This window comes from Amblyomma mixtum, chromosome 3 (genome assembly GCF_055824585.1).
Source record: "Amblyomma mixtum isolate Tamu chromosome 3, ASM5582458v1, whole genome shotgun sequence".
In the NCBI taxonomy this organism is placed as follows: Eukaryota; Metazoa; Arthropoda; class Arachnida; order Ixodida; family Ixodidae; genus Amblyomma; species Amblyomma mixtum.
Genome location: NC_143014.1, coordinates 403,347,661 through 403,364,049, shown reverse-complemented (window position 1 = coordinate 403,364,049; position 16,389 = coordinate 403,347,661). Strand labels below are relative to the sequence as shown.

The window sequence follows — 16,389 nt, the reverse complement described above, 5'->3', positions numbered from 1 at the left end:
GTACAAGGTTCAATCATTCAATCAATCAATCAATCAATCAGTGAGTTACTCAATCCATAAATAGCATTCTTTATATTGATTTTATGAGTTCACAATTTTTACGCAGCACATGCATACACATGTAGCACATGCACAGCCGGTCCAGTGTGGCATCCATGTGAGGAAGAGGGTAGACGTCCTTTGTTATGTTGCTCAGGTGTCGGTAATCACCGCAGAATCACAGTGCGCCGCCTTTCTTCCTCACTAGAACAACCGGTGCCACCTGGGGCTCTTTCATGGCTGAATGACATCGTCGCAAAGCATTTCGGGGCAACACACGGTAAGGGCTGTTTTGGAGAGGTCTGGCGTGCTGGTCGGTTACAATACAATGCTTGGCAAACTGCATTTGTCTAGCCTTCGGCAATGACGAGAAGCACTCACTGTAGCTTCAAAGCAGACAGCGGACCTGGTCTTGTTTGTTCTGGGGCAGCGCTTGGTTTATGTCTAAGACGTGCTTGTGATCTTCCTTAGGTGAATCGTCTGGACGGGAAAGGGTGAAGGCATCAAGAATGTTGGATAGTTCGTTGATGAAAGGAATCCTTGTTCCTTTGTTAACGTGCCGGTATTCTTCGCTGAAGTTCGTCTGCAGCACTTCAGTTTGGCCATTGCGGAAGTGTACTATGCCTCTTGCGAAGCCGATTCCGCGCTCTAGAACCAATTTCGTGTTCCCCTGGTTGAGAGCTTTCATGTTCTTGGCATCTGTGGCACCTACGGTGACCATGACGCTTGACCGGCTTGGGATGCTCCCTTGTTCATCCAGACACTCAGGCCAACATGCTTCTTCGTGCTTGTCATCGAAGGGAAAGCTTCGTTTCTTGAATGTGTGATGAGCTTGGAACGCTGGTTGATGATCACCTGATGCTCATTAAGGAAATCTGTGCCCAGTATCACATCGCGAGACCATGCTGTAGTACTACGAAGGTCACAGGAAAAGTGTGTCCCTTGATGGCCACTCGCGCATTGCATCACCCTGTTCACGTAATACGATGGCCTCCTGTGGTGCGTCGGGTCACGGCTTTGTCGGGTATGTGGATGGTGGGTAGCTCGCGTCGTCGGGGCTTTTCTGGTTGATGTCATTCTGAAGCCCGATCGCGCCTTCATCATTCTCATGTTTGTGTGCGGCGTCGGCGTGGCAGATCCAACATCTTCATGCAGCGTGTTCAGTGGAGGATCTTCGTTGTTTCGCTGGTGAGCAACCTCACCTCCAAAAGTTGCATTCTTTGGTTTCCTCTGCGGAACTGCGGCACCTTCCGCGAACAGCCGCTGTGTAGCTGCGGCCCAGCAATGCAAAACGTGGTGTGGACAGTGATGGTGAGTGGAACAGGCAGCTCAATGACCCGTAATCCTCTCTGTGCAGGTCTGGGGCCATTGGCTGCGTTTTGGTCACGGGGCATCAATTAAGTTGCTGTGCAGGCCGATTCTTCTGTAGGTGCAGTGACGAAGAATATGCGGCCTCAGCGCATTGGAATCGTAGCAGACGGTTGTCGGAAGAGCTCTAGGCGTGGCATTTCATGGCGTTTGAGCGTTGCCTGTAGGCTGGTCAGGCAGAAACAGGGAGACAGCATTTTGGAACAAGTGGTTCATGGTGGAGAGGACGTATGGGGTGTCATTGGGGGCTCAAGAGTCCGTACTGCAGCGGCGAAGGTCATGGCCTGGGGTTCTGTGGCCATCGGAGTCGGGGTACCAAGTGCCTGCTGCGCTTCTTCTCATTCCACATCCATGAGAGTCACTGCTTGTTGCTGATTCATGAACATCGCAGCCATATATAAAAAAGTCACCCTATCTACCGCTTACCTACGGCGAAGATTAAATATGTTTGTGATATAGGGAAGTGATGACAGCCCGACTCAATGTATATACCGGGTGTTTCAGGGAAGCCCGCCACTAATTTTTGAAAGTGTGCTTTCTGATGTATAAAGACAACTTCTGTGGTATAGTGATAGCAGTTTGGGGTACATCAGAAGAGAGAGAACTAGTTATTTGTAGCTGGCCAGTCATAATATCCATATTATAGTATCTAAAATTTTGATGACTCAATTTCTATCTGCATTGTGGCTCAGAAGATTTCGAGAATTTTACATATGATTCAAAAATCACGTGCTCATAGGTCCCGCAGGCATGCCCTCTACTGAACTCAAGTCGCAGGTCTTAAAATCTGAGACACTTGAGCAGGAAGCTCATCCATCAGAAATGATATCGTTAACGATATAGTTGTGATGAAGTGTTTTCAGGGTGTGAAGAAGTTAAGAAGCCCTGTTTCTTCGAAATTAAAATGAGTTGTAAGTCAGCACGTGTCTGTTGCCCCTGGTGTTTTTTGCTGTTCCATCACAAATGAGTAACCAACATTCCCAAGCTGCTCTCCTGACAAAAGAGAGGACGGTACAAGCGCTTGGTGTCGTAATGGTTCAAACCTGGCCGCCGTGGTGGCTCAGTGGTTATGGTGTTCGGCTGCTGACCCGAAAGATGCGGGTTCGATCCCGGCCATGGCGGTTGAGTTTATCTGGAGGAGAAATTCTAGAGGCCCATGTACTGTCCGATGTCAGTGCACGTTAAGAACCCGAGGTGGTCGAAATTTCCGGAGCCCTCCACTACGGCGTCTCTCATAGCCTTAGTCGCTTCGGGACGTTAAACCCCATAAACCAAACCAAACCAAACCGGTTCAAACCTGCTCTGCTTCTCAAGATAATGTGCGATTCGACCAATTTGCAATCTTGCCCCCTTGGAGTGATGTACAAAAGCAGATGTCGCTATGTGTGCTTTGCCAGAAGGGAATTTTCGAATCGCGCGTGAAGTTTTTGGAATTTTTTGAATCACAGTGCCCACGGTGATCGCGCTTTCGAAATTCTAAAAACTGATTTGCCTATTGCTGATGGCCAGCTACAAAATCTCCATTTGCAATCAAGTGCCTTTCTCTAATCGTTAAAAAATTAACTATTCAAATTAAGTTGACCAGCTTACTAGTTACCAGCATTCATCTGTTTTCTGGCATCCGCCAAAATTGTTAGTACTATATTGCAGAAGCCATTTTACTACCTCAAAGAGGTATTTTTTAGTTATAAGTGGCATGCTTCTCTGAAAAAGTAAGTTCTCACAGGGTGTGGAGCTACACAGTATTTTGGCTACAGAGTATATCCACGATTCTGGCAGTAGTCCTATGCTTAAGCCGTGAACCACACTTTGGAAAGGCTCGGAATGCCACTGGCACAATCTGGAAGGCTTCCTTTTTATCAGATCCGAATTAGTATGTTGCCATCTACATTGCCTGTGCGAATGGTCTTTACAGGAAAGACCGAGGGTATTTGCTAATCAAGTGTCACGTATTCATTACATTTCGTGTACAGCTGACCATTAAGATGGTGATTACACGTCCGACATACGCACAATATCTTCGCATATAAGTTTGTCGAGGGGTTCGGCAGCTGGCTTTTTGCCCTGAGATGAAATATATAGTGACAGGGGTTTACCTCGCTGAAATATAATAGCTGGGCAAGCTGGCGTTTTCACGTATAGTCACAGTCGTGCAGTAGTAGTGTCGCCTCGTGCTTCCGGCTAATATCGCAGAGTATGCACCCGCTCTTTTGGTTATCTGCGCAATTTTACACAGCCCGCAAAGTGCTGCGGTACAAAGCGTCCGCCCACGAAGGACTAAGTCTGAAAGCCGTTCATACCGCACGACGTTCATTCACTGGCTGCCACCTTGGCAATAACTGCTGATGTCAGTGGTGCGAGGCAGTCACGTACCGTTCTTGACTTCAGAAACCGGACACCTTAGTGGGAGTAGTAACTTTGGTACGAACAGATTGTGAGGGAGGGGTCAGAAGGCTCGGGAGGCTGTTTGTGCGATCTATCTGCATAGGCTGTGTTGTTTGCAGAAAAGCTAGACTTAAAAATGTCTAGATCAAGTGGGCTCTGTTACGGCTATAAAAGGCTTCTTAAGGGGGATCTAATAAAGTTGCGGTATGCCTGAGATGTTAAGTCACACCGCTCCACGAATATTGTCCAGCAAGAACTTAAAATGTTCAATAGAATAGAATAGCAACGGTGATAAGCAAGCTAAGAGCAGCACCAATAAAGATAGAAATCAACTTTCGCCGCCTCTGCAAAACAGTGCCCACAAAGAGAAAACACGTTTCGCACGACTCCGTTGCGATCCCGCGGCGGAATCGAAACCGCATAGGCGCGTTGCCACAGAGGGCGAGAATACCTCGCGAGCAACGGTGGTAAGCAAGCTAAGAGCAGCGCCAATAAAGATAGAGATCAACTTCGGCAGCCACTGCAAGATAGTGCTGCCAAAAAGAAAACTCAAATTTCGCGCGACTCCGTTGCGATCACGCGGCGAAACCAAAACTACAAAAGGGGTGTTGCCGCAGTCTGTGCCGCTGCGCTAAAGCTAGACATAAGTTCTGCTTATCTCCGTAAGAAGGCAGCACAAAATTCAAACACTTGTTGTAAGTCCAAAGGGGTGGCAGCACCCCCCAGTGAGCACGCATTGTTCTTTTGGCGCAAAATTTCAAACGGAAGATCGAAACCGTACCCGTACGGCAAAGACCTTGCGGGACAGAAAACCGCCGCCGTACATATACGGCAAAAACCTTAAAAGGGTTAATGGAATTTGACACCCCAAAGTGACTCAGGCTATGAGGGACGCAGTAATGGAGGGCTTCAGATAGTTTCGACCACCTGAGGCTCTTTGAAGTGCACTGACGTCGCACAGTACATGGGCCTCTAGCATTTCGCCTGCATCGAAATGTAACCACCATGGCTGGAATCGAACCTGCATCTTTCAGGTCGGCAGATGACAACCGTAACCACTGACCCACCGCGGTGGTTTGAGGGGAAAAGCGGAGTGTGCGCAGGAGAGAAGGAGCAACACAGTGAGATGTCATAGTACACCATACGATGCATATGAGTTGAGGCATTACGGTGCATCATTGAGAGCAGCGGAGCATAGAATCGGGACGCGCAGGCCAGCTGTGGCTCAAGCAGTGCTATGGGCTAGGTGGTACGGTGCCTTGCAGAAATCTGCTAACAATGCAGCTGATACAAACCAGCTGCCTCCTGATTCCGGGAGGAAGAGCCTTCCTTGCCAGTCTCAAAGTTGCGGGCAGGGCAATAACACAGTGACGATAAGACGCTTGAGTGTCAGCAGGACCTCGAAAGCTACACCTGTGAAGTGGTGAACGGCATGAGGTGCGTGAAAACCTCCAGGCATGCATTTCGTACAAGAAGCTAGCCCTCATACTTGCCACGTAACGGAATGATTGCATGCAAACTGGGCAGTGGCCACAGGCGGGTGTCTTGTGGTCCTTATGCAGGCTGCCCACATGAATGGTGGCCGCACCCTCCGGCAGCTGTCACGTCTCAAGACGGACGGGTTTGTGAGCCTGCACTCCATCCAGAATTCACAGTCGTCCAGCACCCCCGAGGGCTCCATCGACATAAACGTGGAGTCCCTGTCAGGTTAGTTGTGCTCTGCCCCAGTGGGGTGGAAGGAATTTAAATTTCCGCTTGTAGTTAATTTTCGCAAACGAAGGCCAAAGGATCGAATGGGACTAATTGAGAAACCAGATGCAGTAGGTGGGCCAGGGGCTGAAAGCGTATTCAGCTTCTGAAAAGAAAAGAAAGAAAAAAAGAAGGCAATAGAAAAATGCCTTCGAGTTCAATGCGCCATGTAATTCACTATAATAGAACAGTAAATTTGAAGTTTTAAAAAAAGACTGATAATTCAGCATGAGTTTTTTTTTTTTTCTGATCCCTCAGCTCACTTGAGGGGGGAGCTTATATAATATGTTATGCAACTTTTTGCTGACAGCTTTCAATAAATTTTGCAGCAGGAAACTTGCTAGGACGCACGCCATTGGTCTGTCTTGACGTCAAACTATGCAATAAGGGCAAAATTATTTCCTGCCTATCATAGAAGTTGAGTTACAGGGTTTTGAATTTGCCACTTCACAAGCTGGAAGAAACTGATGATTTCAAAATCCTATTACTCACCTTCTATAAGAGGCAGGATGATAATTTTACCCTTTTGCATAGCTTTATGTCAAGAGAAACCAGTGGCATGTAGTCTAACGAGTTCCTTACAGCAGAATTTCTTTCAAACTCTCGGCAAAAGTTACCTAACATATTGCGTAAGTGCACAAGGACTTGTTGTCTATTAAATTAAATTACATATTTGGAATCAACACGCAAAAAGGCATGTTCTCTGAAGATTTCATAGTTGTGACTTCATTAATAAAAATTTATTTCTAAGACCCTCTTGTTAAGCAGCGAATGCAGTTTCACCACCAAGCAAATTATAATGCGCTACATAGAAGTTGAGTTATCTTTAGTGAAATTGTTATTTGCAGTGTCTTCACGCTTTTCCCTCTCCTCTTGTCACTTTTTGCACGCTGGAAGGTTGCCGCTCTTCTGCCGGCTTGCCAACTTTCGAGCCCAACGAAGGGCCAATCACAGTCTTCATTGAAAAGCTGGGGAAAATGTTAGTGCGTGAGCACTTAGGTAGTCAAGATATTGCATGGTGTTGCATACTGTGAAGTGTAGAAATGGAGACCTGTGATCTATAAATTACTGATGCCTATCTGTAGGCTCTCCTAGTAGCCTGCAAAGATGTGGCTCTTTTAACTTTTCCTGGTTTGTGAGAGGCCTGGCTCTGGCCTGACCGTGCCAGGTGATGTGTAAAGTTGCGTGTTTAGTTTTGAGCTTGAAATGTGTTAAGTTGTCGTTCCTAGGTTTTAAGGAGAGCGTTTGGCAGAAGCAAAGTAGGCCTTGTTCTGAAACTGGAAATTTTGTCATCTTGGCCTGTTTAAAGAAAGATTTATGAAAGGCTCTGGCACTGACGCCTATTTCTCTTTAAAGGAGCACAGTTCCACATGGCAGTGTTCAAGCATTGCCCCTGCCAATGTATAAAGGTAAGGATTCTGTTGTTAGGCATTGTTTGCACTTGTGGAAAATTTGGAGCGCTAAGCATGTGAAATTTGGTTGTCGCACGTGATTTTGGGTTCTCTGCTGCATTCAGAAGTGTATTATTTGGCTCAGGTTTTTATGGCAACACACTGCAGGGATTAAGCGTGTTGTGCTCTCCTCTGAATGTCTTCTAGAACTCCTTTAAATTAGATTCACGGTGTCAATAGTATCAGATCATGCAAAAAATTTTTGTATATTTCTAAGAACTTGTGTGAAATGCTTTTAGGTTGGCTTTTGGAAGTCACTTTGAAGTCATTTGCAAATACTTACGTGGATTACCTTAACTTTAAAGCTCAATGTTCAAAAAACTGATTCTGCCTACTCGTATTCTTGTAACTTTTTTGCAGTTTGTTGTAATATTATGAAAGCTGTGATTTCCAAGCTGTAGAATGTTACTGCAAGTTCAGGATGGCGCTGGTACGTTTCTCGACTATTCTCAATAGCGACGCCGCGGCCGCCATTTGCCCACCGGCTTGAGCCTGAGGCAACCGGCCTTCATTGCGATGGCTGACGCTGCGTACAGTGTTCGTGCTTCCAATGCATCAAAGTGTCCATTGGGCCTGTGCCCAAATTGAACAAATTTAAGAACGACAGGGGCACAGGTAGAAGACTGGACTGTGCACGGTTGCCATATGCAGAGTCTTTGTCAGCATGGAAAGCACGGCTTCTTTTTAATTAAAAGAGGCGCTATCCCAGATTTTGGCGAAAGTCATTCCACTTTATTCTCTGTACATAGTCTGCACAAAATACTGCCACACACAGCAGCATCACTAATTCGCTTACAGGTTTCTGCTCCTTCAAAAGAATTCGTACCGGGCTCTCTATGACTCGCTGTGGCATAAAACTACTTTCAGTCAACTATTCGTACTTCTCTCTGCATTCTATCTTCATTGTTTCTGTGTTAATCGAGCTTTAACTCAGCACAGTGTCAGGACCAGGAAGAGTAACCTGCCGGGACGTGGTAGAGCGGAAGACGTGCTGCTTACACAGGGAGCTCCTAGCGGGGATGACGTAGACTTCGGACATCAGTCAGAGAACGAAGATTAGAAATGCTTCTTACATCATCCTGATATATGTGTAGTGAAAGTGTGAAATGGTGGTTTTGGCGATGAGGGGGTGTAATTATGTTTATAAAATTCTTACATCTATTATTCGAGAACGTGAAGCTCGTTTGAATAATAGGTCTCACATACACTGAATTACCCAGTCTGCAAGCATAAGGAATTCACAGTCCTAAATTCACACCCTACTTTGGCTTCATTCTTAGATACTTTCGATGTGTGTGTGTTGCAGGGTAGATCTCCAGCCATGAGATATTTGTGCTGCTTCAAGAGGATTCTTCGTTGTGTGTGCTAATTTTTGCAGAGCTCGTGTAGAATACCTGCATCGCATCCAGACGAAGGTCAGGCACGTGGGTACACCCAGGGTGCACAAGGCCTTTCAGAGTGAGTCGATAGAAGTTGTCTTGGATGCATGGAAAGAAACAAGGGAGTTAACGCACTGGGTGTCGAGCCAGCATTTCTGAGTGTAAGGTGTGTGTTCACGCGGTGCAGTTTCAGTCCAGCTTCGGATGCATAGCAACATTCTTTTGCAGTTCGTATGTCAAATCGGTGCAGAGATTTTAGAACCAAGCAAACAAAAACTAACTACTATAAGAATTTTTCTATATTATTACCTCAATGCCTTTCTTTGTTCTGTTTTTTTTTGTCGCGTCGGAAGGGAAAAAATTTATATATTCTGTTCTCAATATGCTTGCTTGTCTCACTTTATTTCACAGAACACGGGAAAAAGTTCATGATAGACTATGTTTGGCTTCCCTCTCCATTTTTGCATACTGAAAAATTAGATGGGATTTTTTTTCTTATTTTTTGGTTCCTGCAGTGTTTCTTGTAATTAGAGAGCTCGAAAACTCTTCGGTTAGTATAACAAGTGCGCGAGGTAACCTGCTGCTTTAAATAAAGATGTGCATTAGGCGCTGGAACAATACCATCGTGCAGCACTCGCAGGGCGGGGTCATTTTGTTTCTTCATGCAATGTTTATGTCGTTCCACATGGGCGGGTATCGGTGATGTAGTGCATCCCGAGTTTTCCTGTCGCATCTATTTCTGTGCAGTTGTAAAGAGTCTTAAAGAGCGAATAACTGAGATCTGAGTGGAATGCTAATTTGTCGTACAATTTGCAGCTAAAACGTCATCTGCCACCTAGGCCCATTCCAAATTTCAGTAAAACGGCGAGTTGAGCGAGTTGGTACATACTGCTGGGAAACAGCGCAGAAACAGGGACAAGAGAAAAGACGACGGGACAGGCAGCACCTGTCCCGTCGTCTTCTTTTATCTTGTCCCTGTTCCTGCGCTCTTTCCCAGCAGCCCATTCCAAATGTTCTATTAATTTCTCTCTGAACAGCCTGGGTTTTGAACTGGCGAGGAAGGGCACCCAAATTCACCGCAGTTCACACCCGCTCGCAATTCTGCGGTTAAAGATGATTCCGAAGCAAAACTGGGAATTCCGTTTACCTCTGCTGATTTTTTAACACCTGGCAGACAAAGCAAATAAGGTACATTGTATGTTTAATTGAATGTGGCCATGTTTTGCTTTGCGCTTTGCTTACTTAAGGTGGCGTGCGTGATTTCATGAGATCTAGGTAGTTATTTCAATGATGTTTCTTTCTTTTTTGTTGAAGAGACTTGGAAAAGATGCATGCTGTAGATTGGGCCACATATGTCGATATGTTAGCTAGCGATAAGGATGCATGTCACACTCTGTGCTCGAAAGACCCCAGAAGTGAAGGCAAAAGTCCACTGAGTGGTTTACCCAACTAGTCCGACTGTGCACAGGAAAGAAAGGACGTTTCTGAATGCACATCTCCTAATTATCATTTTAGATGCAGTTCACGTATTCGGTGATGACAGCATGGCCCCAGTTTCCGCCCTGTGATATTTCCGGCAGCTTGCTAAGGCATTTGGCATACAACCGTGGCGTTACATCATGACATGGTTGCGTGACAAGGACAGTCGCCGAAGGCACTTAGGGAGGTGCAGAGCAGATGAAAGAGGCTCCAGAAGCAAACTGGCAAGCAAAAAAGTGTAGATGTGACTAGCAGAGGTATTGGCTACCTTATAGAAGGTTGACTTTGTTTTTCTGGCAAAATATTGAAGTAAATAGGTTTGTCGTATTTCACATTAAACATTTCAAAATCTCATTTCTTGATGCATTGGACCCATTATTAGAAAAAGAAAGGGTATCAGGTTTTTATTCTTTCCCAGATTCATCTACAGAGAGCTCCAAAGCTACTCAACTAGAATGGTGCGTGTCTATATGGTAGGTCCTATTTATGCGCAGAAGTGGCTCCATGTAGGCACCTCAACTTATTTAACTGACCTTTGAAAGATGGAACCTCTTTATGGAGAACACCATGTTGAAAGCAGAATTCTATCGGCAAGGTTTTTCTTATTCTGAACCGTGGTACTGAAACAGTGATTGGCCACATGTGTTTCCGTTAACTGGTAAATTAACATTTTTTTCATGTCATATTAAAATCGCAAGCACGCCTAACCATAATGAGTGATTATTACATATTGCCTTATCGTTTGAAATGGAGACAATCAGTTAAGAGGATTACGTGAAGAGAAATATTTTCACCCTGAAAAATAAATCACTGCTCGAATGCAGTAGACCTGAAGAGGGCATTATTCACAATGGTAATTTTTCCAGTCGAACAGTTGGGTCCACATAGGTTTTAAATGTGCAAAGCCATGGTTTGCAATGGTATGCGATATGAGAATGAAAGAGAGAGAAGCAAATGATTTTAATACAGGAAGATAAAAATGCCTTTACCTTTGAGACCATAGCCTGCTAGTGCCAGCTCAGGGCTTAAGTTATCACCGTGTGGCTTGGAGTCAAATTATCTGTCTAGTGTAACCCGAAAACATTTAATGGTGTACTTAATTTTGGGTAGGTGTGTCCGGAGCTCAATATACGTGAGTAAAAGTTTTTTTTGGCTGCATAAATGCCCTTTTACCGCATCCTTGAATGAATATACAAGGTAAGCACTACTTTTGTGCATAATATGATAATCTTTTGACAGATATCGGAAAGGATTGTAGCTAGATGTGGCCCTCCATTTTCACTACATTTATTAAGAACAGAAATTTTGTGTTGGGAGAACTAATATTCTTGACTTTCAAGTGTGTTTAGTATATGTGTGTTACATGGTTGGAAATCATTTGGATAAATTTGTATTGGAGAACTTCCTAGTATTGAGTCGTGTTCAAATACCACGCAGACTTTTATAAATCTGACCTTGCCAACGACGAATACCTTTGCAAATCATCTGAAGATCGAGTTTAAAGCATGAAGGTATGATACTGAAGCAAACTTTTGGAGCCGCTCTTTTACATGCAAACAAGAGCTTCACTGCTAAAATTTATAAATGCGATAAGCATTTTAGCGAAAAAAGCGGATAACACGTTTTCTTTTGGCGATTTATTGCTGTATCGTTGCACCTGGCGGCCGCATGGCCGCCTGTGGAAGCTGCGACTAGACGTCATTACACCCGCGCGCCCACCGTTCCCGCAGAAGCACGATTGCCATCGCTACTCACGGCTTTTCCATGTCTGTCGTCTGCTCACGGCCTACACAGATATTTCAAGATGTTAATCGATGCTCTCTACATACCATAACCATATGCACTCTTACGTCCGCTAAATGCAGCTATTTTTTCCGGACCTTACACCATTTCTAACATTCTCACTTTTAAAACAGAAGCCCGACGACATTCAGACTAGTGGCTTCATCTGGTGGTTAGGAGGGGAACTATTGTTGTCAATAAACCGATGCCCCTCTTAGCCTAAACGAGGCAGAATCGTCACTCTAAACAAAAATGAAGCAAATTTATTACTCGTATGTTTTCTTATGGGCGACAGGAGACGGAGCGAAAGACCGGTGGCCCATTTACGGCCAGTGAACGCGCTGAAGAAGGCAGTAACAAAGACGAAACCAGTCCGAAGCGAAGCTTCATGCATCGAACGGCGCCGCGATATTTGTCGCCACGGGAGGGTGCCATGACGTCACGCTCTTCACCTCGCTTCGGCCGGGAGGGCTTGGCGCGCGCTCATGAAACTTCGAAAATAAAACCATCCGCTGAACAATATGCGCAGAGACGACTAGATTTCGGTGTAATCACATTCCGAGAGTCTATTTCCTGCGTTTTTGTTCAATTTTAAGATTTTGCTTCAGTTTCCCTTTAAGGACTCGGTACGAAAGCGCTATTTCTTTTTCTCGTCCGTCATTCCTGGGTTGTACTGATCAAGTTTGAACATAGGTTGGCTTCTTGGGCTCGATGCGACATTCTGCGAGTGCTTTCTATTTAGCTAAACACGCCATCCAAAAGGTGCGGTCTTCAAAGGTCCCTTGCATGGCCTGTGAAACTTCAACTAGACACCCTGCGGGAGTCGTATGTGGTGTTCTATTAATGGGCTTTCCTGTATGTCTCGGTTTGTGTGAAAAAGATTTCAGAGCCCTCACTAAAAAGAATTTTGGATGTCACAGGAATACTGCTAAAGGTGTGGGGTTTAGCATAAAAAAAACACGGAAGGATAAAGCGAGAAACTGTGTGCTTTCGCTTCGACATTGTTCGAGCTCGTGGTCGGGTACCCTTGTTCCTATCACGTGTGAAAGCTCACTCGCACTTTTTTGAGGTTCAAGCCTATCAGTGCCCAAACATCAGCAGTCCACGTGACAAATGGTTGTGTGAAAAAGTTGAGAGGATGCCTTCATATCATTTTGCCGACACTTTAGAATTGATCTTCTTCTAATCTGCTCAGGTATACTGTCGTTTTGCCACGGTCCGAGTTCTTGATGTTGGCGCAGTATTCGGTCGCTGCCAATTAATTGCAAATTTTCGAATATGCTTTTCTCGAATCGAATCTGGACAACATAATAAGCATAATAGTCTTCAATATTTCTTAGTCTTCAATATGTCCAGTATCACGTCGCGAGAACATGCTGTTGTACTACAAAGGTCACGGGAAAGGTGTGTCCCTTGACAGCCGCTCGCGCTTTGCATCACCATGTTGGGGTAATAACATGGCCTCCTGCGGTGCGTCGGCTCACGGCTTCGTTGGGTATGTGTATGGTAGGTAGTTTGCGTTTTCGGGGCTTTTCTGGTTGATGTAGTCATTCTGAAGCCTGATCGCTTCTTCGTCAGAGTGTGTACAGCAGCGGCGTCGGTCATGGCCTGGGGTTCTGTGGCCATCGGAGTTGGGGTACCAAGTATCTGCTGTGCTTCTTTTTGTTCCACATCCATGAGAGGCGCTGCTTGTGACTGATTCATCAACATCACAGCCATATATAAAACAGCCACCATTTCTACCACTGACCTACGGCAAAGATTTAATGTGTTTGTGATATAGGGAAGTGATGACAGCCCGACTCATGGTATATACCAGGTGTTGCAGGGAAGCCCGCCACTAATTTTTGAAAGTATCCTTTCCTATGTAAAAAGACAAATTCTGTGGTATAGTGATAGCAGTTTGGGGTACATCAGAAAAGGACACCGCCGCGGTGGCTCAGTGGTTATGGTGCTCGGCTGCTGACCCGAAAGACGCGGGTTTGATCCCGGCAGCAGCGGTTGAATTTCTTTGGAGGAGAAATTGTAGAGGCCCGTGTATTGTGCGATGTCAGTGCACGTTAAAGAACCCCAGGTAGTCGAAATTTCCGCAGCCCTCCACTACGGCGTCTCTCATAGCCATAATCGCTTTGGGACGTTAAACCCCATAAACCAAACCATAAACCAACCAGAAAAGAAGGAACTAGTTATTTGTTGCTGTTCAGTCGTAATATAGATATCATAGTATCTAAAAGATTGATGACGCAATTTCAATCCACTTTGTGCATCAGCATATTTAGAGAAGTTTACGTATTCAAAAATGACCTGCCGCCAGGGCGCACACACAGACGCACAACAGCACACGTTGCTGTTCTAAATTTTTTGCAGAAGTCATGTGCAATGCCTACGTAGCGTCCAGATGTGGCCACAAGAGCCACAATGCCCACCGTTGTGGGTGTCTTCGAGTGATGTTAGATGTGAAGAGGAAGACATGGGAAGTTGCGCGGAAATTATTTAAGGTCACTGCCAGTACTAACGATGAAAACAGCCAAAAAGGTCAAGGAAAGGTCCTTCATTAACTTTGGTAAGATATGTGTGCCCGACTTGTGATGTAATGTCTCTTTAACACTGCAGTTTTAAAGAAATTGCATTTTTTGGCTTCAGTTGGCACAGGAGCTAATTAATGGATATTTTCAGCTGACCTCTCAGTGTAGTGCCCAAACCTGCATATCCTTAGCAAGATTTACCCGATGCAATATCGGGACACTTGCCTGTGGTGTGGCAGCAAACCATAGTTGTACCACATCATGTGGGAATGCAGAAAGAACGACAGCTTTCGTAAAGAACCGAGTGCAGAACAGTCGGAGAGCCGGCTCTCCAGCGGCAATCTGGGTTGCCAACAAGCAGCGAAGCTCAGCGGAGCCCTGGAATAGGTGCACCGACCCTGTGAGAAGAAGGAAGATGGACCTCTTCTTTCTCGTCTGCTACTAGCACCTTTCTAGAGCAATAAGTTTTTCCTACCTACCTACCTTGCTACTTCACAGTTTCAAAACCAGCCCTTTTCATGGACGTAATGGCTCTTTACTGTTGAGGTCACTAGCCAAGTAAGCTTACGTGGCTTGATTATGTGGTAGATTCGTTTTCTAGGACATTTTTTGTATCCTAAAAACTTTTAAGCTTTTTCTGGAAATTCTCGGATGACGAGATACATTGAAAGCTGCCTCTAAACGTGCACCTCTGGGTTTATTTTTTTCACTTCCCCTTGAGAATTGTCGCCTTTCCAGTCTTAAACTAGAGGGTTGAGAGTATCCATGAAATAATTTTTTTTTTCGGAAGCTTGCAGGTGATGTTTATTTAAAGCACTGTAATGCAAATGCCTCCGGGAGGCATTTCAGTTGGATTAAAATTGGGAGCTACAGCCTAAGGACTTTATTAGTGAACTTCAGCACTTGCGTTTTACTTACCCAGTACTGAGATTGGACAGTACCAATCAAAACCGCGCCAAGCGCACATGCAGCTGCAGCTTACGTGCAATTTTTGCTTTGTCTGGGTGACCCACAGCTGTGCATTTTGACAGCATCGTTTCCCCGTGAACACGGTGCCATAGACAGGGCAGGGACGACTAACAACAGTGGAAGCTCCACGATGTTTCTTTGTCAGTAGGATTGGAAGGCTGTCGGCTGTCCCCAACCTTGCCTCCCATCTCTTGTCCAGTCTTTGTTTGACATTTTTGGGAAAGATGTCAACTGGCACTCCTTATTTTTCACTGCCACCTTTGTGTGTGATTTGAACTGCACTCGCCCCCACGAATTCTTGAAGTGGAATGAAATTGTCGTCCCTAGCGGTATTCTTATTGGTTTTTGCTTTCTTGCGCTGCTACTTTCCAGTTTTTGTGGCATGCGAAAAGCTTTGAGTACTCAGTCATAATATTTTGGATCCATTTCGCGAGTATGAAAAAACAATATTCAATCTGGATGGCCAACCAGTCAAAGGCAGCGCCAATCTGGATGCCACCTCATTTCTGTTGTCGAAAATGGCTGCTCCTTCGCGATACCATCAGCTCGAAGTGGGCATGTCTGGAGAAAATTAAAATATTAACTATTATAATTTTGGCTGTCTCTTTGGGCGTTCAGGAGTTACAATATTCCTTACTCTGCATACAAACCTCATGCTTTGTCTGCGTCGCAGGGCCCCTTTAAGGAAGAGGGTGAACGTGTCCGCCTGCAGGAAGAGATGCTGGCGAGCATTCAGCAATATGTTGATGACATGGGACCGGTGAACAGAGTGAAAAAGTGGCCACTCTACATTGTGTCCACAAACATACTGTCCAGAATTCAGGGAAATCCTGCATCCTGGCGACGGGGAGACCCTGCTGCTCGGACCTGGACATGCAACGCGGACCCTCAAATGCGCCTATGTGATCACCTGTAAACTTGACCTGCTGCCTATATAACAGGGCAGTGTAACCAGGCCCTACGTAACTTTCTTGCCAAATAAAGGTTTCTTCTTTCCCTCTGTGAGTCTGATAAATGGTACATAGCCTCCCAGAGACTGCTCAAGGAGCACTATATTGTAGCGTGCAACGCCAAAAAGAACACCCGCGCAGAGACGAAAAACCTGCGGCGGTCACCCAGTGGTTCGAGCGCGCGCGAGAGAGCCAACTAACTTCTTCCTCTTCTAGCGCATGCACTACTTCTGTCTCTTCTTCGAATGCATGTATCACTGCCCCCCTCTTCTGCAGCATCGACACGATGCGGCTAGGAGAGAAAAGTCAGCGA

General features: G+C 45.4%; 1 protein-coding gene across 1 annotated transcript; it reads left to right on the top strand.

Annotated features, from left to right (window-relative positions):
* Positions 1 to 3,149: 3,149 nt before the first annotated feature.
* LOC149357423 (uncharacterized) lies at positions 3,150 to 16,126 on the top strand. Its single transcript, XM_089584652.1, has 4 exons — positions 3,150 to 5,229; positions 5,355 to 5,499; positions 6,898 to 6,950; positions 15,800 to 16,126. The coding sequence occupies exons 2-4, from the start codon at positions 5,364 to 5,366 to the stop codon at positions 16,040 to 16,042; spliced, it is 432 nt and encodes a 143-aa protein (XP_089440778.1). The 5' UTR covers positions 3,150 to 5,229; positions 5,355 to 5,363; the 3' UTR covers positions 16,043 to 16,126.
* Positions 16,127 to 16,389: the final 263 nt, after the last annotated feature.

Coding starts and splice junctions, on each gene's coding strand:
- LOC149357423 (XM_089584652.1), top strand. CDS start 5,364: ATGAATGGTGGCCGCACCCTCCGGCAGCTGTCACGTCTCAAGACGGAC. Junction 5,500..6,897: donor AAACGTGGAGTCCCTGTCAG/GTTAGTTGTGCT, acceptor TTCTCTTTAAAG/GAGCACAGTTCCACATGGCA. Junction 6,951..15,799: donor GCCCCTGCCAATGTATAAAG/GTAAGGATTCTG, acceptor TCTGCGTCGCAG/GGCCCCTTTAAGGAAGAGGG.